Source organism: Chelonia mydas, chromosome 4 (assembly GCF_015237465.2).
Source record: "Chelonia mydas isolate rCheMyd1 chromosome 4, rCheMyd1.pri.v2, whole genome shotgun sequence".
NCBI lineage: Eukaryota > Metazoa > Chordata > Testudines > Cheloniidae > Chelonia > Chelonia mydas.
Window position 1 is genome coordinate 79716002 of NC_057852.1, and position 27173 is coordinate 79743174.

General features: G+C 36.6%; 1 protein-coding gene across 5 annotated transcripts in view; it reads left to right on the forward strand.

The window, feature by feature from the left end:
• The window catches only part of TRAPPC11 (trafficking protein particle complex subunit 11), a 45970-nt gene that overhangs the window by 1135 nt on the left and 17662 nt on the right, over positions 1-27173 (forward strand). For 4 of the 5 annotated variants that reach the window (XM_037897596.2, XM_037897595.2, XM_043546037.1 and 1 more), the window contains exons 2-22: positions 582-805; positions 1714-1883; positions 2329-2399; positions 3522-3636; positions 5418-5517; positions 6532-6605; positions 8061-8157; positions 9174-9307; positions 10186-10333; positions 14370-14463; positions 16040-16119; positions 16212-16290; positions 16383-16437; positions 19270-19415; positions 20653-20714; positions 20810-20942; positions 21681-21811; positions 22746-22901; positions 23441-23628; positions 24377-24525; positions 25937-26058. In XM_037897596.2, coding sequence (XP_037753524.1) covers positions 602-805; positions 1714-1883; positions 2329-2399; positions 3522-3636; positions 5418-5517; positions 6532-6605; positions 8061-8157; positions 9174-9307; positions 10186-10333; positions 14370-14463; positions 16040-16119; positions 16212-16290; positions 16383-16437; positions 19270-19415; positions 20653-20714; positions 20810-20942; positions 21681-21811; positions 22746-22901; positions 23441-23628; positions 24377-24525; positions 25937-26058 — 2508 coding nt within the window. In that variant the 5' untranslated portion in view covers positions 582-601. Of the gene's footprint in view, positions 1-581; positions 806-1713; positions 1884-2328; positions 2400-3521; positions 3637-5417; positions 5518-6531; positions 6606-8060; positions 8158-8415; positions 8857-9173; positions 9308-10185; positions 10334-14369; positions 14464-16039; positions 16120-16211; positions 16291-16382; positions 16438-19269; positions 19416-20652; positions 20715-20809; positions 20943-21680; positions 21812-22745; positions 22902-23440; positions 23629-24376; positions 24526-25936; positions 26059-27173 lie in introns of those variants that run through there. The other variant, XM_043546038.1, reaches the window with a different exon arrangement.

Genomic DNA, 27173 nt, shown 5'->3' on the forward strand with positions numbered 1-27173 from the left:
CCCTAGCCTGTAATTGACTCTGCCTGAGTAGAACCTGCGCTCTGCAAGCTAATAGGTTTGTTTATGCAGATACAGCTGCAGGACTGGGACCATCAGAGTTCTCAAACCAGCCCCAACCTACCTCCTCAACTTCCAGTTGCAGCCCCATCCGCATCTCGGGGTAGGAGGGTACTTGATGAGCTTATCTGTATGCCTATAGTTAGTGGCCCTTTGGCTCACAACTTCGCTAATAGTGCCAGAGTCTGAGCAGTATGAATAAAAACAGAAAAGTTTGATCATGCTTGAGATGCACTGCGTGGTTTTTTTCCCCCCTTTCTGGTTCTTCCCCACCCTCCAAAAAACACTATGGGCTGATTCTTATTGGAGTATCTTAAAATTATCTAAAAATCCCTGTATCTTAAAATTGCCTGTATTCCTTTGCCCAAATAAGTTTTAAGGTGAGTGAGCAGGCTGGATTTAGTTTGCATCTTAAGTGAAAAGACTAGTTTAGTGCATTTTTCTCAAAAAGATATCTTTTGTATCTAATCAGAAATTGCATGTTTGAAAGGGGATTTGAAATAGGGAGTATTCTTGTTTTTCAGGCATTCTGTAAAACTTCAAGATGAGCCCAACGCAGTGGGACTTCCCTGTGGAACTATGTTGTCGACCTATGGCCTTTGTAACCCTCACTGGCTTGGATGTAGTATATAATGCTGTTCATCGTGCAGTTTGGGATGCCTTTTGTGCAAACAGGAGAGCTGACAGAGTACCAATTTCTTTCAAAGTTCTTCCTGGTGACCATGAATATCCAAAATGCAGAACAAAGGTATATAGTCTGTGGGGTTTTCTTATGAAGACTTAAAATACAGTTAACATATTATGCAAACTATAAAATGACTTACTGTGAAGTGTTTTCTGTTTGTGATTATAATGTGTAAATATTCAGTCAGAATAAATTAACTATTAGAAAGTTAATTGAAATCTGGAAACATTGCATGATAAGGGAGCACTATCAGTCTTAAATCAATAATTTGGACAGTTTTCATTTCACATATCCATTTTTTAGATGTTCCGGAAATTTTTTAAAACAGCTGTTTGGGTGAGACAGAGCAAAATACAGTATATGCAGTCTACTTGAATCTCTGCAGTGAAACTGAGCCGATGTAAACTAGTGTGACACTTGATAAGCAGCATAATCCAGTGGTTACTTATTATAGTGGAGAGTTGGAAATACAGAAACTTGGATTCTATTCCCTAATTTTGCTTTTAATTGTCTGTGATTTAGGACAAGTAACTTGCATCTTTGTCAGTTTCCCGCTCTGTAAAATGCGGGTAATACTTGCTTAACTTTATAAAGCATGTTGTGATCATTGGATGACAGGTACTATGTAAGTTCAAAGTATTTTATTTTTCCTGAAGTTGACTTTTCTTTACTGTCAGAATCTCTCCTCCTTCTGACACCCCCTCCCCTCCCACCTATGGAAATCTATTTTTGATAATGTTTCAGTGGCGTACATCTGGTTCTTGAGCCAATGGTGGGGTATGATGGTTTTAAAAAAAAAAAAAATCCCACCACACCTTCTCCATTAGGAAACAGACACTTGAGAGCAAGATTGATAGAGGAAAGATCAAGTCCTCAGGACTGATCATGGACACATGGAATTCCCCACGTGAGACAGCAAAAATAAACATAGTTGGTAGCTTGTTTTAATAAGTTTAAATTAATATTTTCAGAGAACATCCTATGAGTGGTACATTCCAAAAGGGATATTGAAGACTGGCTGGATGAACAAACATCTGAATCTGGTGCCAGCTCTTGTTGTGGTGTTCTATGAACTGGACTGGGATGAGCCACAGTGGAAAGAAAAACAGTCAGAATGTGCTACTAGAGTTGAAATTGTCAGGTACAGTTGTTCGTTAGGTTATAAGTATTAACTTGTATTTGTATTAAGTGTAGGTTTCAAAATACTTGTACGAACCGTAAAGCAATTTCATCTTTTTTGTTTTAAAAACATAATTTTGTGCTGGGCTGATGGGGCTCTTGATTGATTTTTATTTTTGAAATTTATTTTTGAATATTTGATATATATTTAAGAGGATTTAAAGATGTCTTATTTTAGAAAGTAAATTGGCAAAGTTGCTTTGGATCCGCCCTTACTTCCTGTTTTCTAAAATCGGTGACCTTAAATGCAGTTGTTACGATCTATCCGAGAAAAGGAGAGAGAATATGTATCTCATGGGTGGTGATGTGCCTTTTATACACAATTTTTAATGACTTTAAAAGTAGACTGAAAGTCATTGTATGAACATGAAATATGAGCTTGTCATTGCAACTCTCTTCTATTTCAGGCAAAGTTTGCAGGGAAGAAACACAAAAGTTGCTGTGGTTTTGATTCAAAAGAAAACACCCTTACCTCCAGGTACTAAAAGGCTAATCAAACTGCAGTGTATGCAAATATGAGGACCACATTTTCAAAGGGACTTTTTATCCTGGTCATCATTTGTGCACTTTGCATGCAGTTCTCATGCACAATGATTTGTGTGCACAAAAATTTACTCCCCATTACATGCACGTACACAATGGATGCTTTGCTCTGAAAAATTGGCCCTAAAAGTCCAGGTGCTTTTTCATTACCTTTTTTAACCAATTTAAGTTCCTCAGAACTATGACTCTTTTTTTTATGTCCAGCTTCTGATACTGTGTATCAAGCCTAGTGCAAATATGACTGTATCCTATCCTACAAAGCAGTTGTCACTTAATGCTTACCTGAGATCAGTTAAAAATAAACTCTAATTGCAACTGATTTAAAAGCTGCACTGAAGCTGCAGCATTTTAATGTAAGAATATTCAGTTGTCATGATGAATATTTCCCTTATTAAAATGTCAGATTGGAGCAGGTACGATGCTTCAGGTTCTTCATTAAGCCCTTGCATTTCACTATTCCCCATACTTATTTCTGCTCACTCAAACTGTTATGGGAGCCGCATTTTGAATGGGGGTGAGAGGTGTTTATTATGAAGTGTACACTGTACATTTTTACTCTCTTGCCAAACTTTGGCAAGGGATAAATTCGTCACTGTCTGACTGAATGTCAGTCATTGAGGAAAGAAATTTGAAGGGGTTGCATCCTAAATCAATCTATCCCAAGCTGTAATTACATGAAATCATGGAATATGGAGCTTGTTTGTTTTTCCTTTTTTACACCTCTAAAAGTCACTGGTGCAGAGCTACAGAAGTGTGAGGTTTTTTTCTGTCAGTAACTGTTTTTTGGTTTTGTTTTTTTTTTTAAAATCACATGACTAGTACCATAAATTCATCTGTAAAGTGTTTTGTGAGTACCCAGCGTGTTCCTCAGGTCTTCTGGGGATTATTCAGCCACAACGGTATTCTGATAATCAGAGCCTTGGTGTTTCAGATGACCTGAGAGAAAGTCCTATATTTTTCGGTGTATCACCTTTTCCATAGCTTGTGATAGTCTAGCTTTGAGAAGAGTGTATTTGACACTGCTCTGCTTGTTTGCATGCTCTTTTGATTTAATTAGGGGAGGATGTTATTGCTTCAGAAAGAGCAGCAGCTTTATGTAATGCTTGTGACCTCTCTGGAAAATCCTTGTTTGTGCTGCCACACACTGATCATCTGGTTGGTTATATTATAAGGTAAGTGAATTGGTAAAAGACTTTTCCTACAATGCATTTTTTCCAGTCTATTAAGGAACATATGATATGCAGGTATCAACTCTCCCGTACATCAGCTGTAGAGCAATTGCAAACTTACATTACTCATATTTTAGTCCGTTGTTGAAACACTCCACATCATGCTGAGTCCTGATGAATCCAATGGGTTTTTTTTTAACCTTTGTCCTTTTTCCATAAGGTCATGTTATGATTGGCACCTTCCCTCTGAGTAGGCCATAAAACTTGCTACTATATGGACTTCTGGGAGATATTGGCAGGAAACCCAAAGACTGCCTTTGGTTCACTCTGGGTCTTTTTAGACACTTGTATAGTATGTCTAGGCCTATTGGTTAAGGGAGATTGAAGCTACTGCTAGGTTTTTTCTAACCTATGTTACCATAATTTTAAGATAGAGATCTTGTCTAGACCTTGGCATGTGTTTGCTTTTTCCTTGTCTGCCTTCATTAGGGGTCTTTCTTTTTCTGTATACACCAAATACAGTACAAGCTGTTTTATCCGGCATGTTGGGGGAATCGGGGGTGCCGGTAAGTGAAAAATCTTGGTTAACTAATGTAGGTCGACCTACAGCCACTGAAGTAAGTCAATTGACTTTTGGTGGCCAGGCTACACTCCTTCTGGCTGTGGTGTGTCCTCCCTAGGAGCACTTGCACTGTCTGAAGTGGGGCACTGAGAGCTGTGCGGGGCTCACAGTGGGAGCCCCCCACCCACCCGGGATGACAGCCTGAGTTGTGAGGCCAGTCTGGGCTCAGTTTCACAGCAGACAGAGTACCAGCAGTGAAATTGATGTTCTTGTCTGTTTCATGGCTTCAGCTGTGAGCCCCATGCTGCTGCTTTGAGCCAGAGGCAGCATGAAACTGACAAGAATGATAGCCAACTGCTGATGTCAGTAACCCTGTCTAAACAGACACTGTCGCCCTAACTACACCAATATAAATCTCTTGTGGAGGTGGAGTTGTTATGTCGGTGTAACAGGCCACTTACTTGTCAGCAACAGCATTCTAGTGTAGGCACTGACATAATTAGGTTGACACAAACTGCCTTATGTCGATCTAATTTATTGGTGTAAACCAGGGGTAGGCAACCTATGGCACGTGTGCCAAAGGTGGCACAAGAGCTGATTTTCAGTGGCACTAAGCCTGCCTGGGTCCTGGGGGGCTCTGCATTTTAATTTAATTTTAAAGGAAGCTTCTTAAACATTTTAAAAACCTTATTTACTTTACAACGTACAACAATAGGTTAGTTATATATTACAGATTTATAGAAAGAGACCTTCTAAAAACATTAAAATGTATTACTGGCAAGCCAAACCTTAAATTAGAGTGAATAAATGAAGACTTGGCGCACACCTTCTGAAAGGTTGCCAACCCCTGGTGTAAACCAAGCCTGAGCAGCTTTCCCAACCTGAAGCGCTCTTTGTAGCTCAAAAGTGTATCTCTCACCAACAGAAGTTGGTCCAATAAAAGATATGACCTCACCCACCTTGTCTCAAAAATATTCTAGGCAGATAAGGTAGGTTAAAACAAATATCACAAGAACTTCTAATTTAGTGATTTCCTGTTGGTACCAATAACTTAAGTTTGTATGTTTTGGGTTTTTTTTTTGTTTTTTTTTTTATGTCGGCTTACAGTGATTGTAGACGGAATAGTGTTAAATAGACTAATTTAAAGTACTTTAGATTCTCTATATGATAAAAGAACTTCTTTATTTGCTTACAAAATGATGAGCAATTCTCTCTCTTACAGATTAGAGAATGCTTTTTATGAGCATGCACAGACCTACTACTATACAGAAATAAGAAGAGTAAAATCTCATAAAGAATTCTTGAATAAAACAACACATCAGGTAATGCTACTCCTTTTTAAATAAGATAATTCTAAAAATATAGTTGGCGTATCCTATATATGATACACAGGATATATATATATTTTTTTAAATATCAGAATGTTAAAACAAAACACAATTATTTTCACACTTTTTTCTTTTTCACTTTTATCCTAGATATGGTCCTTTTCTTACATTACATCAACTAAAATGAAATTCACCTTTTAAAGGTGAACTTCAAATAAAAAATGACAGTGGAATTAAATCCAGAGTTATATACTGAAAACTCCCACTTTTCAGACTTGTGGTAGTAGTGTTTTTCAGAATAGAAACAAGTTTTCAACTCACTTTTTGAAAACAGAATTTCTGTGCTGAAATCCTTTTGGTGCTTCAGGCTGACTTAAGGTATTCTAGAAAACAACACACCAAATTCCAGGTGTCTTGCTGCAATCTCTGCTATTTGGGATGTCATGGGTTGATGTATTTTGGGATATCCTCTCTGAAACGGGAAGTGATAAGCAGTTTTTTAAAACTTTGCAAGTGGGGAGAAATTATAAGGAAGCTTTAGTGTTTTTCTGTGCAGTGCTCTAACTCAGGCTGTGGAGGGCACTTACTACAGACTTCCGGGCCTAACTTAGTTCTCATTTGTTTCTTTTCAATTCACCAAATACTGGTTTTGACACACGAACTTGTGTTGCAACCACCCAACTATCCTCCAGCAGGACAAGATTGCCTACAGAGCCACAAAATGTGTCCTTAAGGTGTCTATTCAAGATCATTGATGGATGGTACAAGGCTGTCCCCCTTTCTTTTGGGGTGGGAGCAATAAATTAGATTCAGCAAAAGAGCTCTGTGTGTCATGCTATTGAACAACTACTCATAATTGTTTTCTGTGATATCAGTACACTTTCTTATATTCTGCATACTTCCAACTAAGTTATCTGTGATTTCTCTGAGTATTAATTATATTCCAATTTTGTAAATGTACTCCATTTACATTATTGGGACCATTAAAATATTGATTGTGTTTCTCAGCTTTTATTTGTGAGACATCAGTTCAAAATAGCATTCTTCAGTGAGCTGAAACAGGATACACAGAATGCTCTAAAGTAAGTAAACTTTTTTTTTTTCACAGTCACTTCTCTTACTATGATAGCTTCAGGGTTAGCGAAATGTAAAACTTAAATTTATATTTGGGCAATTGTAACAAATCAAGCAGTCAATATTTTTGAGCTTATTCTACAGTGTAACGACTTGTGTTTTGTTAGTCTGTTTTGTTCAGAGTAAATGTTGATACAAAGAATTTTCTTGAGTTTGTGTTCAACTTCTTCATACTTTAAATATGTTTCTGAATTTACATTGATATAAAATAACTTTTAGAAGTACAAAGGTTAAGGTTCCAAGTTCAACACTAACGGATGTGTTGTACATAAGACCTAAATAGCAATGAATTAAACTCTACCTTTAAGACAAAGGGCATAGAAAATACTCTAGACGCATACCCACGCACACGCCCCTTTCTTCCCCCCCCACAATTGCTCTTGGAGCCTTAACTGTTGCATTTCCTTAATGATGTGCAGCTGTGCAACCTTAATGTTGCTTTAAAATGACTTTTACATCTAATTCCATGTTTATTTACTTTCTTTAATGAAAATTTGGAGAGGCATGTATTTGCCTATTCTTAATGTCAGCATTTAAATGGTCTCAATTGGGCTCTAAAGGTCACATTTCTATTAAGATGAATGGAATATAGGAAAGGTAAGCTCCTAATCTTTACTATTATTATTTGTCAGTATCTTCTTAATAAAAAAAAAAAGATAGTCCGCCAGTTGACTGGTTTCTTACTCATGTTTAAAGTTGAGCGTGTGCTTAATTGCTTTTGTTGGATAGACTTCATAGTCAGTTGCATGCTTAGAGCTGACCCTGAGGTGGTATTACTTAGCGTATCTTGCCAAGGAAAAGCATTTCATGGATACTCTCTGCCAAGATTTCTGAATTTCACTTTTGGATATTTTTATGTGTATCTCCGAAACCAAACCTGTAAACCAAAAGCTGTAACTCAATCCAAACTTCACAATATCCTCATTTATTATTTTGTTGCTTAACTAAAAAAAGTCAGCTTCTGACTTCTGTGCAACATCCTTGAATGTGTGCTACTATTTATGAAATCTGAAGATTTACTAGTATTTCAGAAATGTCTTTAACATTCTTTTGGGAACATGTAACCTTAGTGTTCTTTCGACTATTGCAGTTTGTGTTCAGTCTGCCTGTTTGTAGAGATCAATGAAGCAAAAAAGCACAGAGTTTGAGGGGTTTTTTTCTTTTTAAATCACCCTTAAACTGCTGATTGGAAAAAGGCAGGAAAGTTTTGTCATGACCAATAAATAGAAAGTTTGCTTGAGGATGTTGTGAATGCAGAGTCAGTTGTATGTGTAACTGTTATCAATGAGCTTTTCACCAAAAAAAATATTTTCATTGAATGCAGATTTTCTTTTTCAATAGTCTGTTCATGAATAATTGTTTTGGTATGCCAACCCACCTTACTTCTAAACATTCATATTTAGAAATTACAGAACTGCATATAATCTTGTACATGAATTGAGGGCGCATGAAACGAACATGTTGGAAATCAAGACCATGGCAGGATTTATAAACTACAAGGTAACAAATTTGTTGTAATCTTTAGCAAACCTGTAAATTTTAAAATATGAAGGTAGCTGAAGGACTCAATCTGTAAAGATTTAATTTTAAAAATACATCTCCTATATTATCGCTTTTAGAGCATTATCTAGCTCTAAATTACTACCCAACTGCAGGCCCCCTAAATTCCAGCTTGTGGAGGTTACTTCAAATTCCAAGGAGAAAATACCTTCTCAGTAGAAGTTGAGTTCAGGTGTTTAAAACTGTGTTTTTATTTTTTTAAGGGGCTAGAGCTTACATGGGGCTCAATCCCATGAAGAGCTTAGCACCCCCTCAATTCCCAATTGAAGTCAGTGGGAATAAACAGCACTTTACAGAAACAAGTTCATGTAGCCTATAGATTATTGATCCCCCCGTTTCTAAAGGTGGAGAAGGAAAAGAATGGCTCTTCCTTTGGAAGAACAGATTTTAGAGGTCCTTGGGTCAGCAAAGTGTCTTCCTACCTACCAATTTAAAAAAAAAAAAAAAATGTTACTGGAGCTGGTCCTCAACCAGGCCCTTGAAAGGGACATCCAGCAGGTTTGGCTTACTGCAGACTTCATAGCCTCTGTGGGGAAGATCTCCAAAGGGTTTCTGGCGCTGTCCATCCCTGCTCTCCCAAGTAGATCAGCAATTCTATGCTGGATTTGGGAGTGTGTGTGGTGGTCACTCTCTTCTGAGGTGAGGTTTGATCTGTGCCTTTGATCTATTTTTTTTTTTTTTTTTTCCTGGAGAGGACTCATCATTCAGTTCTTGCCATAATTTATATGGAGGGCCATGGGGATAATATGTGGCACAGAACCCTGCTTGCTTCATATAAAATGCTATAAGGTGTTATATCTAACCTTCATTTTTATATTGTTTTTACTTCTAAATTGTTTGGGATCTTATCATTTACCTATTACGTTTCTAATGTTAGATTTACTTTTAGAAATTTGAACTTTGATTAGACTGTTGATAAAGATTTTCAAGTCTTTCTTTTATTTTGATTCTTGTAGATTTGTCGCCTCTGTTTTCAGCATAACACCCCATTGGATGCAATTGCTCAGTTCAGGAAGCACATTGACTTGTGCAAGAAAAAAATAGGCAGTGCAGAGTTGGCTTTTGAGCATGCTGCCTGGATGTCTAAACAGTATGTTTTTACTAAGTAATACTTCCATTGTAGCTCATGTATAAGTATTTCACAAAGTTAATTTTTTATGTCTAGAGAAGCAATGAAATTCTGAATTTTCCTTCATGAAAGAGATGCAATAGATATTAAAAGGTATAATATCATAGTTATGCATTTATTAGTTTAATTGTCCTGTGTCAGTGTGCTCTGCATTAATAACTGATAGTAATTCATAACTGGTGGGAATCAACATGTGGTACCTACTGTGAGATTTAGAGTCTGATCCTACAGAAGCTTTGTCTAACTGATTTCAGCAGGAATTTAATCTAAAACTTCATAATGTATGCCAAGCTCACAAAGACATCATATTATCATAACATTATACTGGGTTTTAAACATATAGTAGACAGCAGGCCATAGCTATAAATATTGCTCTCCTCTGGGAGGGAGGGGGGGTTCTGCATGTTGGGATTGCCCCAAGTTAGTGAGGAGGAGTTAGGAGGCATTCATGGTCATTGCCCAGTCTTTATTTATTCTTCATGTAAAGGGAGGACTTCAGTCTCCAGGGCAGCATCGCTCATGAGCACTGAATGCATGTGGAAATTAAAACCCAACACATTTTACATTTTACAAAACATATAACAAATATTTCAAAATAGCTGCGCCCTGACCCTAGCAGTTCTGCACCCACATGAATGCAGTTGTAGGAATGGGTCACTGAGATTCAAAAACCTATGAAAGCCTTGGATGAACTGGAGCTTTAATTTAATTTACAGTGACACTTTAGTTCAAATCTGTTGTGTATTGTACTTAACCATAGCCACATATATCATACAGTTAAAGCTTAATCTTACATTTTATAGTAAATATTAAGGTAAAAAATGTTGTTGTTTTTAAAGATTTCAGGCCTTTGGAGACTTGTTTGATGAGGCTATTAAACTAGGCTTGACAGCAATTCAGACTCAGAATCCAGGTTTCTATTACCAGCAAGCGGCATACTACGCACAGGAGCGGAAGCAACTAGCAAACGTACTCTGTAACCATGACGTAAGTTGCAAACTGTTTGCCAGTCAGCTAACTTTTTGTTCTAAAGCTTTATTTATTAAAGTTTCACTGTAGTATAGATGAAGCCAAATCCAACAATATGCCTTTATTAGCAAACCTAGGAACAGAAATACCCCATACGGTATTTGGAAGGATTGACCATGAGTGAATAAATAATCATCACTGTATCCCAAATGACCTCAACTGTAAAAAAACAATTTTTAGTTATGTAGCAGATTTTATGTAAAATATTTTCTAAATGTTTTATAAATTTTTCAGCACTTATCTGGCAGAAAAAGTCTGAAAAAGGAGCCAATTTGTACTTCGCTATGAACACTTATGTGTAATTATACCTAACTATACTTTCACGCTGACCTGTGTCAATCATTTAAAATATGATGCTGAATTCCTGCTGATGCTACTTACCTGTCACTGCTGGGTAATCCTGTTAAGCACCAGTTAAAAAGGATATACAAAACTGCCTATAACTGTGCAGACTTTAAAAGGAAAAGTAATTAGTTTACACCAATTACAAGTTATGCTAAAAACAAATGAAAGCAAATAGGCTGTGGTGTTAGACTGAACTGAGAACGTAAGAATGGTCTGACCCACTACAGCCAATGGTGCATCTAGCCCAGTATCCTGTCTTCTGACCGTGACAAGTGCCAGATGCTTCAGGGGGAATGAACACAACAGGGCAATGCCATCCCATCATCCAGTCCCAGCGTCTGGCAGTCAGAGGCTTAGGTACACCCAGAGCATGTGGTTGCATCCCTGACCATATTGGCTAATAGCCATTGATGGACCTATTTTCCATGAACTTATCTAATTCTTTTTTGAACCCATTTATACTTTTCACCTTCACAACATCCCCTGGCAATGAGTTCCACAGGTTGACTGTGTATTGTGTAAAGAAGTACTTCTTTATATTTGTTTTAAACCTGCCGCCTATTAATGTCATTGAGTGACCCCTCCTTCTTGTATTATGGGAAGGGGTAAATAACACTTCCTTATTCACTTTCTCCATACCATTCGTGATTTTATGGTGTCATCTCTCTCCCTTAATCATCTCTTTTCTAAACTAAACAGTTCCAGTCATTTTAATCTCTCCTCATATAAAAGCTGTTCCATACCAGTCATCATTTTTGTTGTTGTTCTCTGTACCTTTTCCAATTCTAATATATCTTTTTTGAGATGGGGTGATGAGAACTGCATGCAGCATTCAAGTTGTGGGTGTGCCATGGATTTATATAGCGGCATTATTATTATCTATCCCTTTTCTAATGGTTCTTAACATTCTGTTAGCTATTTTTACTGCCACTGCACATTGAGCAGATGTTTTCGGAGTTCTATCCACAATGACTCCAAGATCTCTTTCTTGAGTGGTAACGGCTAATTTAGATCCCATCAATTTATATGTATAGCTGGGATTACGTTTTTCAATGTGCATTTCTTTACATATACCAGTATTGAATTTTATCTGACATTTTGTTGCCCAGTCACCCAGTTTTGTGAAATCCTTTGTAACTCTTCAGTCAGTTTTGGACTTAACTATCTTGAGTAATTTTGTATCGTATAGTCTGCCATCTTTGTCCTTCACCATTCACCCCTTTTTCCAGATCATTTATGAATATGTTGAACAGCTCTGGTTCCAGTGCAGATCCTTGCAGGACCTTATTATTTACGTCTTTCCATTGTGAAAACTGACCATTTATTCCTACCCTTTCATACCTTTTAACCAGGTACTGATCCATGATAGGACCTTCTCTCTTATCGCATGACTGCTTAGTTTGCTTAAGATCATTTGATGAGTAACCTTGTCAAAGACTTTCCAAGAGTCCAGTACGCTATATCAACTGGATCACCTTTGTCCACCTGCTTTATGACACCCTCAGAGAATTCTAATAGATTGGTGAGGCATAATTCCCTTTACAAAAGCAGTGTTGACTCTTTCCCAGCGTATTGTGTTCATCTGTGTGTTTGGTAATTCTGTTCTTTACTACAGTTTCAACCAGTTTGCACGTTACTGAAGTTAGGCTTACTGACCTGTAATTGGCAAGATTTGCCTCTGGAGCCTTTTTTTAAAAATTTGTATTACATTAGTTATTCTCCAGTCTTCTGGTGCAGAGGCTGATTTAGGCAATAGGTTTCATACCACAGTTCTGCAATAGTTCCTTCAGAACTCATAGGTGACTACCATCTGCTCCCTGGTGACTTATTACTGTTTAAATTATTAATTTGTTCCAAAACCTTCTCTATTTATACCTCAATGTGAGACAGTTCCTTAGATTTATCACCTAAAAATAATGGCACAGGTGCAGGAATCTCTTTCACATCCTCTGCAGTGAAGATTGACGCAAATAATTCATTTAGCTTCTCTGCTACGGCCTTGTCTTCCTTGAGTGCTCCTTTAGCATTTGGGTTGTTCAGTGGCCCCACTGATTGTTTGGCAGCCTTCCTGCTTTTGATGTACTGAAAAAAAAATTGTTGTTAGTTTTTGTCTTGTTGCTCTTCAAATTCTTGTTGTGGCCTACCTAATTATACTTTTACGGTTGACTTGCCAGAGTTTATGCTTCTGTTTTCCTCAGTGGGATTTGACTTCCAATTTATAAAGATGCCTTTTTGCCTCTAACCGTCTCTTTTACTCTGTTTAGCCATAGTGGCATTTTCTTGTTTTTGGTCATTACTGTTGTTGTGTTTTGTGGTTTTTTTGTTTTTTTTTTTAATTTGGAATATACATTTAGTTTGAGCCTCTATTATGATGTTTTGAATAGCTTACATGCTGCTTGCAGGCATTTCATTTCACTCTTGTGACTGTTCCTTTTAATTTCTGTTTAACTACCTTCCTCATTTTTGTGTCATTCCCACCACAGTAGCATTTAAAAAGGGGTTTCTTTGGTATTTTCCTCTCTCTACAAGGATATTAAATTTAATTACATTATGGTTGCTATTACTTAGTGGTTCAGCTATATTCACCTCTTGGTCCAGATCCTGTGCACCACTTAGGACTAAATCAAGAATTGCCTCTGCCCTTGTGGGTTCCAGGACTAGCTGCTCCAAGAAGCAGTCATTATTCGTGTCCAGAAATTTTATCTCTGCATCCCATTCTGAGGTGACATGTAGCCAGTCAGTATATGGGGGGGAGGGTAGTTGAAATCCCCCATTATTATTGGGTTTTCTCTTTTTTTTGTAGCCTTTCTATCTTTCTGAGCATTTCACTGTCACAGTTGCCATCCTGGTCATGTGGTTGGTAGTCTATTCCTACTGCTACACTCATTATTCAAGCATGGAATTTCTATCCATAGAGATTCTATGATACAGTTTGAGTCATTTAAGATTTTTATTATATTTGACTCTATACTTACTTCCACATATAGCGTCACTCCCCCACTGGCATGATCTACTCTGTCATTCCTATAAATTTTGCACCCTGGTATTACCATGGCCTATTGATTATCATTGTTCTAACAAGTTTCTATGGTGCCTATTATATCAGTATCCTCATTTAATACCAGGCACTCAAGTTCACGCATCATAGTATTTAGCCTTCTAGCATTTGAATACAACCACTTATAAAATGTGTCAATATTTAGTTGTATGCCTTCATGTGATGTAATTGAATGGGACTCCTTTTCATTTGACTGTTTCTCCTTAGTTTCTACCTGTACTTTATCAACTTCTATCTTCTTCTGTTTGCTAGGATCTAGAGAAACCCCTTTAATCCTCCCCAAAGGACGTCTCTGTTCAAACCATGTGCTACTCCATACCTGTCAGCTTTCCCCTATCCTTTACTTTAAAAACTCCTCTATGACCATTTCAATTCCATATTCCAGTATTACACTTCTCAGTTGCTTATGTGGTTTCCTGCTAAGTAAATATTTTACACAAATGGTTGAAAAAGTTAAATACATTAAGAACTTTATACTCCTCTTTTTGCTCTTTAAATGTGTACGTTTTTGCTTATGTACTTCAACACTGTTATCTTTCATACTTTTGAAATATGAACCCTTTTTAAAGGCTATATTTGCTGAATTTACAGTCTTCTATCAGCTATCCCAATCCGGATCCACTGGAAACTCAAACTGGAGTGCTTGACTTCTATGGACAGAGATCATGGCGTCAGGGAATACTAAGTAAATACATTTTCTGTTTTTAATTCCTACAGAGGTCAGGATTGAGGGATTGAGGTCCTGATCCTGTAATTAGCTCTGGATTGGCAGACTCCCTGCACCTGTGTACAGTCAACTGATTTCAGTGAGACTGAGTAGTGCAGTGGTCTGCCCTGCAGAACCAATTACAGGACGAGGTCCTTCATTTGTCCTTTTAACTTGGCAGTGTAAATCTGAAGTGTAATTCAGAAAGGTGTACATCTAGAATCTTATTTCTGTAAGTTTTCTCCTTTGTAGATGACTATATACCTTGTACCTAACTAGAGAGGTGTTTAAACTAGTTACTGGTGTAATACAAAATAAATAGTACACAAAATAGTGATACCAGTTCTACATTTTATTCTTCTGGTTGTGATTATGCATATGTGTTGATGGTTTTTTGTTTTGTTAATGTTGTCTTTTCTAAAACTGTGGCAAGTATGATGGGCCTAGCTAGAAGTGAGAGTGTGAAGCCCTCATAATGTCCCCAAAAATTCTCTTGGACTAAAAGTAAGAATCAAGAAGAAGTTAGACAAGAGAGTAAGAACCAAAAACTGGGGGCAGAGAGAGAGAGACATAAGAAAGACAGAGGGGCCACAGTATCATAAAGAGGCCTTAACGTAAATGAGAATCAGTCTTGCAAACTCATCCCATTGTAAATAGTACCTTACTGTGGCAGACAAGAACTGCCAGCAACACCTTTTGAGTTATCAAAATAGATTTAGAGGGAAAAGCTGAATCACTAGATATAAAGTTGGAAAGGCTTTATGTTCTATTTTCACCAGCAGTTGCGCATTGAGTTTATGCACTTTGCCTTTGAAATGCTCATACTGTCGAATCCAACGTTTTTCTCTCATTGATCACCTGGATGCACCTTTAGGCATAGCAACTTTTGATGTCCTTAAAACTTTCTCCTTCTGGTGTTACCAGTCATAATACAGTGGTGCCATTTTGAGAATATAATTGGTTGGTTAACTGTGTGATTTAAAACACTGAGTCTTGAATCAAAATTATAAATATCAGTGGAGTTTAAAAGTGAATAAAACTTTGTTTCCTACTAAGATGTCCATTCAGGGTTCTGTCTTCCTGCAACAATTGACAGTCTTATAAATGCATTTTAAAAAAAACGGAGCAGCATTCCTTTTAAGCGTTGATGTTGCCAACTATTGGTAGAGAAACACTACTGTGAAGTCATTACTTAGAAGCTAGCAAATAGTTTGTCTTATACTAAACTCTTACAAATATATTATATTCTATCCAATGATCTGGGCATTTTTGAAAACTCTGTTTTAAAAACATCTAAGTTCCCTTTTAAATTATTAATAATGTGCTGGTTTGAAAGAATGTTTGTTCCAAAATTATCTTTATAGAACAGAGAATACAGCGGAGTTCTCCAAACATAAACATTCTTTCTCCTAAGAGATGACAATGTGAAGAATCTAAATATGCCTGAGTTTGAACTTGCTTTGCGTACACTTATCTTGTTGTTGTGAAAAAACAGTAATTCCCTTTGTGACTGGACAAAATTCCAATTCAATGGACTTTTCATTATCATTTGCAGGCTTTGATCTTTCTGATCCAGAAAAAGAAAAGGTGGGAATTCTAGCCCTGCAACTAAAAGAGAAAATTGTTCCTCACTCTGTAAGTTTATCTTAGAAATAATTTCTATATTTTTCTAACACTATTTTGAAGTATAAATATTGCTATATCACTACTGCTAATTTATCTGTTAGGAGCTAATAATCACTTTGCTGAGTAATGCTGTAGCACAGTTCAAGAAATACAAATGTCCAAGGATGAAGAGTCACTTAAGTAAGTATCAATTACCTAACAAATCTTTTTGAAAATCTTTGCAACAATATTTTAAGTATTGGATTGTAGACATATGACTTTGTTCTTTTCAGTGGTTCAGATGGGTGAAGAATATTATTATGCTAAAGATTACACCAAAGCTCTGAAGTAAGTATTATTTGAATGATTCCTTAGTGCATTATTTTTCTCATCTGGAACATAGATCTTATCAATTGTGAGATGGTGTTGGAAATTAATTTGAGACTTCTGTTACCTTGATGTGAGTGAATTTGAGATTGCTGATTCCTGCTTACTGACCCACTGCATGGTCCACTTCAGAAGTTACAGAGAAAGAGAGAGAATCTCAGCCAATCATCCACAAATAAACGATTACCCAGTGGGACAACTAAGAGACACCTACAATTTGGAATATACTGTCTGATAGTTGCACAGAGAATTTAATTACTCGTACTCCTCTCAGATGTTTAGCATTCAAGACATAAGAAAAAAAAATAGTTTAAATCTAAAGCTTAAAAGAAAATTTCAGAATGTTTTGTCTATACTTACTTAAATAATTAGGGAAGGTAGTTATTTCTATTTAATAGGGCTGTCAAGCTATTAAAAAAATTAATCGTGATCACACTATTTAAACAATAATAGAATTCTATTTAAATATTTTTGGATGTTTTCTATATTTTTCAAATTGATTTTAATTACAACACAGAATAAAAAGTGTACAGTGCCCACTTTATATTTATTTTTTATTACAAATATTTGCACTGTAAAAAAACAAAATAAATAGTATTCTTCAATTCACCTAATACAAGTATTGTAGTGCAATCTCTTTATCAACTTACAAATGTAGAATTATGTACGAAAAAAACTACATTCAAAAATAAAATCTGAAACTTTAGAGTCCACTCAGTCCTATTTCAGCCAATCGCTCAGACAAACAAACAAGTTTGGTTACTATTTGCAGGAGATAATGCTGCCCTCTTTTTGTTTACAATGTCACCTGAAAGTGAGAACAGGTGTTCGCATGGCACTGTTGTAGCTGGCGTCGCAAGATATTTAAGGGCCGGATGCACTAAAGATTCATATGTCCCTTCATGCTACAACCACCATTCCAGAGGACATGCATCCATGCTGATGGCAGGTTCTGCTTGGTAACGATCCAAAGCAGAGCCGACCGATGCATGATCATTTTCATCATCTGAGTCAAATCCCACCAGTAGAAGGTTGATTTTCTTTTTTGGTGGTTTGGGTTCCGTAGTTTCTGCATCAGTGTTGCCCTTTTAAGGCTTCTGAAAGTATGCTCCGCACCTCATCCTTCTCAGAATTTGGAAGGCACTTCAGATTCTAAATCTCGGGTCGAGTGCTGTATTTGTCCTCAGAAATCTCACATTGGTACCTTCTGTACATTTTGTCAAATCTGCTCTGAAAGCATTCTTAAAACGAACATGTGTTGGGTCATCATCCGAGACTCCTATAATATGAAAGTGCACTTGAAAGTGCTATGTGAACCCATGTTCTCACTTTCAGGTGACACTGTAAATAAGAAGCAGGCAGCAGTATCTCCCATAAATGTAAACAAACTTGTTTGGCTTAGCGATAGGCTGAACAAGAAGTAGGACTAAGTGGACTTGTAGGCTCTAAAGTTTTACATTTTGTGTTTTTGAGTGCAGTTATGTAACAAAAAAATATACATTTGTAAGTTACACTTTCACGATAAAGAGATTGCACTACAGACCTTGTATGAGGTGAATTGAAAAATACTGTTATGTTTTACAGTACAAATATTTGTAAAAAAAAAATATATAAAGTGAGTACTGTACACTTTGTATCCTGTATTGTTATAGAAATCAATATATTTGAAAATGTAGAAAAACATCCAAAATATTTAATACATTTCAATTGGTATTCTGTTGTTTTACAGTGCGATTAATTCGCGATTAATTTTTTTGAGTTAATCATGTGAGTTAACTGCGATTTAATCGACAGCCATACTATTTAATATTAAAAGGTAAAAAATGCTGTTAAAAATAACAAACCCTGTTAAGGCAAAGTTTAAGGTTACGCAGGTAACCATTTAAAATCCAGGAAAAACGAAAGCTGTTGGAAGTTTAGGAGTACCAGGTGTGCTAAAGTTAAATATATAACTTTAATCTTGTGTGAAATCAGTGTTGTGCATTCAGCTTCTTAATTTTGTGTTTCTAAGTGGGAGGGGTTAATGCCTGTGCTACTTAATGTTAAGTATTTTAATACTCCCAGTTAAAGTTGTCAATACAACAGAATGTGATCTTCCAAGGGAGTATGGGTTGGGTAGGAGTGAGCTTGTCCTGTCTTTGCTGCTGCTTGGCTGGAAACAATTTTCTGGAAGATCTTGTCTACAGAAAAAAGTTTTTACAAGTTATACTGATTATAATTAATTTCTTTCTAGCTGTTGTTTTTAATTCTGTACTTAATGTTAAGGGAGGCAATTTGAGAACTTTTACTGTTGATTTGGTTTCCTTCCTGATAACTGAGATTGGAGAATCTCTTGTTCAAAGTGTTTTGTTCATTCTAGCAAGACGTACATATTTCTCTATTGATTTATGTTTGTGCAGTAAGTGCCAATTAAAAAACCGAAACAATGTTACCTGCAAGTATTACATTTACCATAACGTTTACTATTTTGTGTCTATGCAAAGGTAAATACAGTTAAATAAACATCCTTTTTTTAAAATGGTGCTCGCTGTCCAATGGATATGTTGCATCTATTTTACAGAAGGTTCTTGATCAGCTATAATAAAAAGAAAAGGGGGGGGAATAAAGCTTTGTCTAAATAAATAAAGCTGTTGGTAAATCTGTAATTGATTACACTTTTTGGGGGGCGTTTCGGGGGGAGAGGAAGATAGGTTTGAGTTGGCTTCAGTATTGCTCACAATATAAGAGGATATCAAGTACATAACCCATAACTTTACTGAATTATACACTTGTCCCACTTTTTTCCTTTTCCAGGCTGTTGGATTACGTCATGTGTGAATACCGTAGTGAAGGATGGTGGACTCTCCTTACTTCCATATTGACCACAGCTCTCAAATGTTCTTACCTTATGGCACAATTAAAAGATTACATTACTTATTCTCTAGAGCTGTTGGGTAGAGGTATCCTTTAAAGAAATGTATCTTATGCCTACTAGTTATTATAGTATTTGAGTCTTCAACCTTGTCACAAATCATTGTGCCAGTCATATACCTTACATTAGGTCAAATGCATGCCAGTGTAAGGGGTGCAATTCCATAGACTTTGGAGTTGAAACATCTTATGCCAGAGCTGAATTTGGTTCCTTATCTCTAACATAGAAACTTGCACATCTTGCTCTTCAGTTTAATGCGCTTTAAAGTTTGGGAGTGACTGGGGGTTGGAGAAGATGTAATGCATATAACATTTTTAAGATGAGGCCAAAAACTCCATAACTAGAATAGTGTATAGAATACAATATCAGAAGGATGTTAAACAGTTGAGAAAAAAAAGTAGTAAAACATAACCATAGAGAGAGGCTTATTCTCTTTGTGATAGCCTAGCTAAGACCACTTACCTGGCTCACTCTGACCACACAAAAACAAGACAGCACAACCTCCTCCAGGAGGGGTAAGTGAGAACTTTAATATTTAAATAAAGAGTATCGATAACAAAGTATATAAATGTCACTTTTTAACTCCTAGCCAACTACTACATGGTGGCTACACTGGAATAGTCCGAACTCTGTTGTGTAGTTTTAGTCTCTTGGATCATTTTTGTTTTTATTTTGTCTCCAGTTTTTCTGCTTCATATTAACTTGATCTCATTAACTGTTCCCTATCTTTTCCTCTACTTCAAGGGACGATGTCCTTCTGCTGTCAATACGCTTGTTTTATATCTCTTTTCAGCTGCCATTTTCAGTCTTATCAGAGCCTGTTGCTTCCACTACTCCAAACCATTCTGCTTGTACTTATAAGCAGAAACTACATGAGACCATTGGCAATGCTTGGAGAGCAAATTGCTCCCTTCATAGAATATTACGTTATTCTCTTTGGAATTTTTCCTTCTTGTAAGCTCTAAAATGCTTCACGTAGCCAGAGTTTGGAGACCATTTATTTTGTCACAATTGAGTGTCTTCCTATTGGCTGAGGTGAGAATAAGAGTGAAGATTTAAAATGGATAGAAAGTATTAAGTAATGGAATTTGTATTTGGAAATACCAAAGTTCTCATGGAAAGTGTTGCATGAAAGTTGTAGATTTCTGAAGATTAATGCTTTAGGTGTCTTAAGTTCAGGGACTAACTTTCTTTTAATACTGATGAAAGATTAGGATTCTACTGGTTTTGTAGTTTAGTTTGCTTTCCTTAATTTTGTTCATTAGCATCCACTTTAAAAGAGGACCAGAAGTCTCGGATAGAAAAGAACCTGATTAAAGTTCTTATGGTAAGCAAGTAGAATTTAGGTTGCTTGAAATGTGCTCAAAAGATTTTTCATTATCTGATTAATTCTTTATTTTATAATCTTCTGTCTGGGTATAGAATGAGAGCCCAGATCCTGAACCTGATTGTGATGCTTCTGCTGTGAAAACGTCACAGAAGCTGTGGACTGACCGCATTTCCCTAGCAGGCAGCAATATTTTTACAATAGAAGTTCAAGATTTTGTACCATTTGGTAAGTAACAAAGCTTCTAAAACATGGTTATGTCCCAATAAATTATACTTTGGTGTTGTAAATTGCACTCATTTGCTGAAGACACCACTGAGGAGGAATAAATATGCAAAACACGTTCTAACTGCCAGCATTTAGAGCTTGTGGCAACAAATCCATTGATTCTTTATCTGCATCACTGGGGTGGGAGGATGGTGAGAAAATCCAAATTATATTTTTTCTCCTTCTCCCAGATGTGATGTGGATAAATGTAATTGGGACAAAAACAGTTTGGGAGCCCTGTCTGAGGAGGAATCCTCTGAGCTGCAACTGACCCATTGAAGGCCTAACATACAGTGGAAGAGAGAAAGTTCTGCTGAGAGGGGATGCTGTACCTCTGAAACAGAGCTCCCCAGGGACGGGAACAAGGATATGTACTAGCTCAAACCCCACAAATACAGGGGAATGTGGGGGAGGCATTAGCAGCTGCATAATTGCAGTGAAAGTGTGCTGTGTTCTGCTGAACTTCTGTCCCCTTGTGTCTCACAAAGCCCTGTGTAGGTCCCCAGTATTACCTAGCTTCATGTAGGAGGGCAGTATTTTAACCTTGGTATATTTATGAATAGGTGGGACTAAAAGATTGTTCCGTGTAATGTGTCATGTACAAGGTGTACCCAGGAAGAAGGAGTTTATGGTGGAGTTCAGTTTTCCAGCTTCACAGTCTTATCAACTTAACAAAGATCTTTTTGTTTTAAATTCTAGTGCAATGCAAAGCAAAGTTTCTTGCTCCAAGTTTTCATGTTGATGTGCCTGTTGAGTTCGATATTTACTTGAAAGCTGATTGTCCTCATCCAATCAGGTTTTCTAAACTATGCGTCGGCTTCAATAACCAGGTAACTGTTTCATATGTGGTGATCATCTGTTAGGGGAAGGTTAATGTCTCATAATGGGTCTTATTATAACCTTGCAGCTTCATTATACTTTTTCCAATTTACTGAAAAAAGACCACTTTTACCTTTTATTTTTCTGTTAAAGTGTCCCCTTCTCTGTCACTCTTCTACTGAGGACTATACTGATTTAATAAAAACATCTGTGATTTAGTAGAGACAACAATACATCTTTTTCTCTCCTTGGTACTTGTAAAACAACACTTTTGAAATTAAACACATTTAAAATCATCTAGAATTACAAATAAGACTTTCTCTGTTACATTAACTAGGATAATTGCACTTTAATTACTGCAAAGTAAAATTATGCACTACTATTGAGACTACTTGTTAGAGGAAACTTTTTATCCTAAATAAACTTGTATCTATCAGTTGCCTAAATACATTAGGTTTATGATCCATAACACTAAACTAGTATGACAAGCAGAGAGCTCGAACAGGATTTCAACTTTAGTCCATAAAAAGAAAAGGAGGACTTGTGGCACCTTAGAGACTAACAAATTTATTTGAGCATAAGCTTTCGTGATCTACAGCTCACTTCATCGGATGCATTCCTTCATGAAGTTGATAGATTTCTACTCCATACGGCTAAATTCAGTGCCTTGCATAATGACAGGTTTCAGAGTAGCAGCCGTGTTAGTCTGTATCTGCAAAAAGAAAAGGTGTACTTATGGCACCTTAGAGACTAACGCATTTAGTTACAGCTCACTTCATCGGATGCTTATGCTCAAATAAATTTGTTAGTCTCTAAGGTGCCACAAGTACTCCTTTCTTTTTGTGGATACAGACTAACACGGCTGCTACTCTGAAACTTTAGTCCAGTAACACAGATTGTCAACATTCATTATATAGATAACTTAATTTTTCTCACTTGCTATAGGAATACAATCAGTACTGTGTGGTAGAAGAAGCATATCAGAAAAGTGATATTCTGGAATATTCATCCCAGGGACCAGTGTGCCTAGTCCCTGGTAAAACAAGAAAATTCACTTTCAGATTTGTTGCAAAAAGTGAAGATGTGGGAAAGAAGATTGAGGTTAGTTATCTAGATTCACAGGTTTGGCTCTTAAAGCTCAAAATTGCAAGGCTGACTGCAATTCTTTACTAGTCGTAATGTCACAGTATTGTGTATATTTAAATGTAATTTGTTTTGTAAATAGCATTACAAGGTTGAGAGTAAGATTGCATTGCTTGCTTTTGGTATTTAACAATTGAAGTATTTTTTTATAAAACTGTTTCTACAAAGCAAATCACAAAAACTTAGATTTCTTGGCACCCACTTCAAAAAACTGAAGAAAAAGGGACAGGAGAGAGTGAAAAATGCCAAGAGCTTCATATTGAAGGAGAGTGTGTGCGCGTACAGAAATATGTCTGCACATATGCATTCCCATACTGCCACGGTTGCTTAAGTGAAACTGCCTAGACTGCAAAGCCAGAATGTTGAGATTTTAATCTCCTGTGCTGCAAGCAGTTTTAGGGATATGTTATATATAAAGTGTGTGTGTGTGTGTGTGTTCTGCAAAATGACTGGAGGATGGTGGGGGAAAAAACTTTATTTGAATAAACATGTTTCAGATCACCTCTGTGGATTTAATCCTGGGCACCGAAACTGGCAGATGTGTGATTCTGAATTGGCGTGGAGGAGGAGGAGATGCTGCTTCATCTCAAGAAGCATTGCAGGCAGCTCGCTCCTTCAAACGGCAACCTAAACTTCCAGATAATGAGGTTCATTGGGACAGCCTGACTATTCAGGCAAACACTATGTAAGTAATAGTTTAAAATGCATAATGGTGCATATCAAAAATATCTCCCATATGTACTGGATCTTTGTAAAATAAATAAAAACTAAAATGTAAATTTTTGAACAAAAATAAGTAGCTCTTAAGGATTTATTTTCTGACATACTTACTGCCCACCCACCCAGTCAGTAATCTTCATTATTTTTATTTATTTTATTTTTAAAGAACAGAGCTAGAGCTTACAGAAGAAGTTGATCTCAGTATCTCATTTGTCATGGCCCAAAGATAGACCAAACAGGCTTTAGTACCCTTTTATTCATCCTGTCCCATTTTTTTTCCAGGTAAAACAAACAAGTAAGAGTTATTTACAGCAGTATATAAATACACAAAGAGGCCTGAAAATGCTATACAAGGATATAATTTTTAGTTTATTTACTAACTTTAATACTAACTGGACATTTTCGGAAGAATTAAATTTGCACTTTCACAACATTTGCTGTTTAATGTGGGATTCTGCATCTCTGGTTACAGAAATGTGAGCTCCCAACTCTTAGTGGGCCCCCAGTCATTTTTAATAGATTCTGTGCCAGGGTTCTGTGCCACTGATTTTCAGGCATTTCAGATATCCTGTTTCACTAGTCTACCTTCTCTGGAGTTCTCACTTGAGCAACAGGCAACTTTAACCCTAATTAAAATGGACTAAAAATTGAGCCATCCAAGAAATGTGGAGTAACTAACCTTTTCTTTTCTTTTTCTTTTTTTTTGATTAAAGGATCATTTCTAGAGTGCCAAATATTTCTGTTCAACTCCAGCATGAACCTCCTGCCCTGACTAATGAAATGTATTGTTTGATTGTGACAGTCCAGTCACATGAGAAGACAGTTGCCAAAGATGTGAAGCTCACGGCAGGTTTAAAACCAGGTATTTATTTCTGTCATGGTAGCACCTTAAGGGTCCTATTGTCCTAGTTATTGTACAAAGAGTTAACACAGAGCCACAGAGAGCACACAATCTAAATCTAGGATTTACACAAATCACGATAGGTCAATTAACAGCTAAATAGGATGGGGGTTAAGAGGTGGACAGGACTGTAGTGGATGTGTATGAAGAAATGTGTGGTAACAAAGGTCTCATTCGCAGGTGGTTGCCAGCTTAACCAATATTAGACAATAATGTTTTGTAGGCATCAACAAAAAAGTCCATGTTTTAAGGAGGGATTTAAAAGAATTTTCTAGTGATCTAACAATACTGTCAAGTTACTTTTGACAACAAACAGATGGTAGATTTTTCCAGCTGAGCTGCTAGCAAGTTCTAATGACAGAATTACATTTAAATCTAATGTATTTTTCTGCTGGACAACATGGGACCAATCTTGTCCCATTTGAAATTATGGGAGCAGGATTGTGGCCGGTGTTCCTCACAGGGTAACAGTTATATTCCAGGTAGCTTCACATAGTTACACGCTGTTAGTTTGGATTTTGAATTCTTGATGTTATACCTATTGATGACAGTAGTGGTTGAGAAATACACTTTGCTTTGTACAGATAACTGCTAAAATGCATTTGTCTATATATTATAATACAAGCTCATGCAGAGTCTAATCCAAAGACCATAGAAGTGCGAGCCTTCCCACTGATCAACTTCACTGTGGTTTTTCGATCAGATTCATAATGGGGCGTCTGACAACATATCAATGTTCCACCCCCTCCCCACTTGAGTCTCAAAATTTGAGACACAAGGTCATTATGGGTTTGCTGATTACTTAAAAAGAACTATCAAAATTTAATACTTCTGTTATAGGAAAGACTGTTTTCCGTGTGACAAGGCATCCATGATATGTGACAGGATGTGACTTCTAAGATTTTTTTCATAAGTCTTTGTAAACCCAGTCAACCCATAACTGAACAAAATTCCCATGCATTTTTTACAAATTTGGTCTTACATATGTTCAGTGTTTTAAAATCTGGAAGACTGGTTCTTTTAAAATTATTGTATTGCAAAATAAAGGATATCTTGTTCACAATTTGACCCCGATGACTATGAATTGTACATTTCCCACCAACCCCGTTTACCCATTGGCATAGGTTGCTGAAAGGCCATCAGTCTGTGTACTACAAAAAAAAAAAAAAATTTCTTCTGTGATGCATTCATGTTGTAGTTTTGTGTCTGGCTGTTGCTCATTTGGTTGAGATATGTCTGGTAGCAGTGGTGATTGTTTTCTTTGATGCATACTTTAATATTCATAAATAGTGCCTGCTTGCCACAGTGATAAACAACATATAAATTAACAGAATAACTTTGTGGGTATAAAAACAGAATGTTTGTATCCTAGGGCAAGATGCCAATCTGACTCAGAAAACTCATGTGACCCTTAATGGAACAGAAATCTGTGATGATTCTTATCCTGCATTGCTTCCTGATATCCCTGTAGGAGATTTACAGCCAGGAGAAAAGGTGAATCTAATTGCTACTCCCACTCCAATTAGGAAAATGTTTAATAGCTAACTGAAAATGAGCATTGGCTAGTAAGAAGACTTTTTCATACAGATATCAGAAGGACCAGAATTTTTAGTTTCAGATGTGATGATGCCTAGTATCTGGGCTTCTATCTAATGCAGCAGTCGTTTTATTCAAGGGATGAGCCTTTGACTTCCTCCTTACATTTTAGTTCTATGGGCTAGTCAATGGAGTGGGTTTGAGGGTGAAGAGATCTAATTAATATAATCCAATGAGGCTGATCTGAACTGTGAATCCTTTAACACAAATACGCAGTTGAGATAACTTTGACAGACAAATTTTTTTTTATTAATGTTAAGTTTAAGTACCTGAGCATGCTGAAGAGTCTCACAGAATTGTTAAGGTTGTTGGCAGAGAGTGGACATTAGAGGGATTTCATATTGTAATATAAAGCTAAAGAGAAGGAACGGGATAAAGGAAATGCTCAATTTTCATTCCGCACTTTGAAAGAGGAGAATGAATTCAGGATGCGCTAGTTCTTCTGGTTTTGGGTTGACTTTGACTGCAAATATAGAGTCACTCTATCTTCTGTAAATGCACACTGCAAGCGCTGTAGACTGTACTGATAATTTGTTAGTAGCCTGAGTGCTAAATCTCATAAGGATGCAGAGTTGAGTGACACATACTGATTTTTTGGTGGTAGTAGGAAGAGAGAAGGATTGGGCTCATGAAACGGAGAGCAGCTGATGTCTGCTACTGAGAGTAATTGTCTTCCTACATCTTCTCCACACAGCAATACATTAAAACTCATGTGGTTTGAACTAGGGCTGTCAAGCAATTAAAAAAATTAATTGCGATTAATCGCACTGTTAAACAATAATAGAATACCATTTATTTAAGTATTTTTGGATGTTTTCTACATTTTCAAATATATTGATTTCAATTACACTACAGAATACAAAGTGTACAGGGCTCACTTTTTATTTATTTTTGATTGCAAGTATTTGCACTTTAAAAAAAAAAAAAAAAGAAATTGTATTTTTCAATTCACCTAATACAAGTACTGTAGTGCAATCTCTTTATCATGAAAGTTGAACTTACAAATGTAGAAT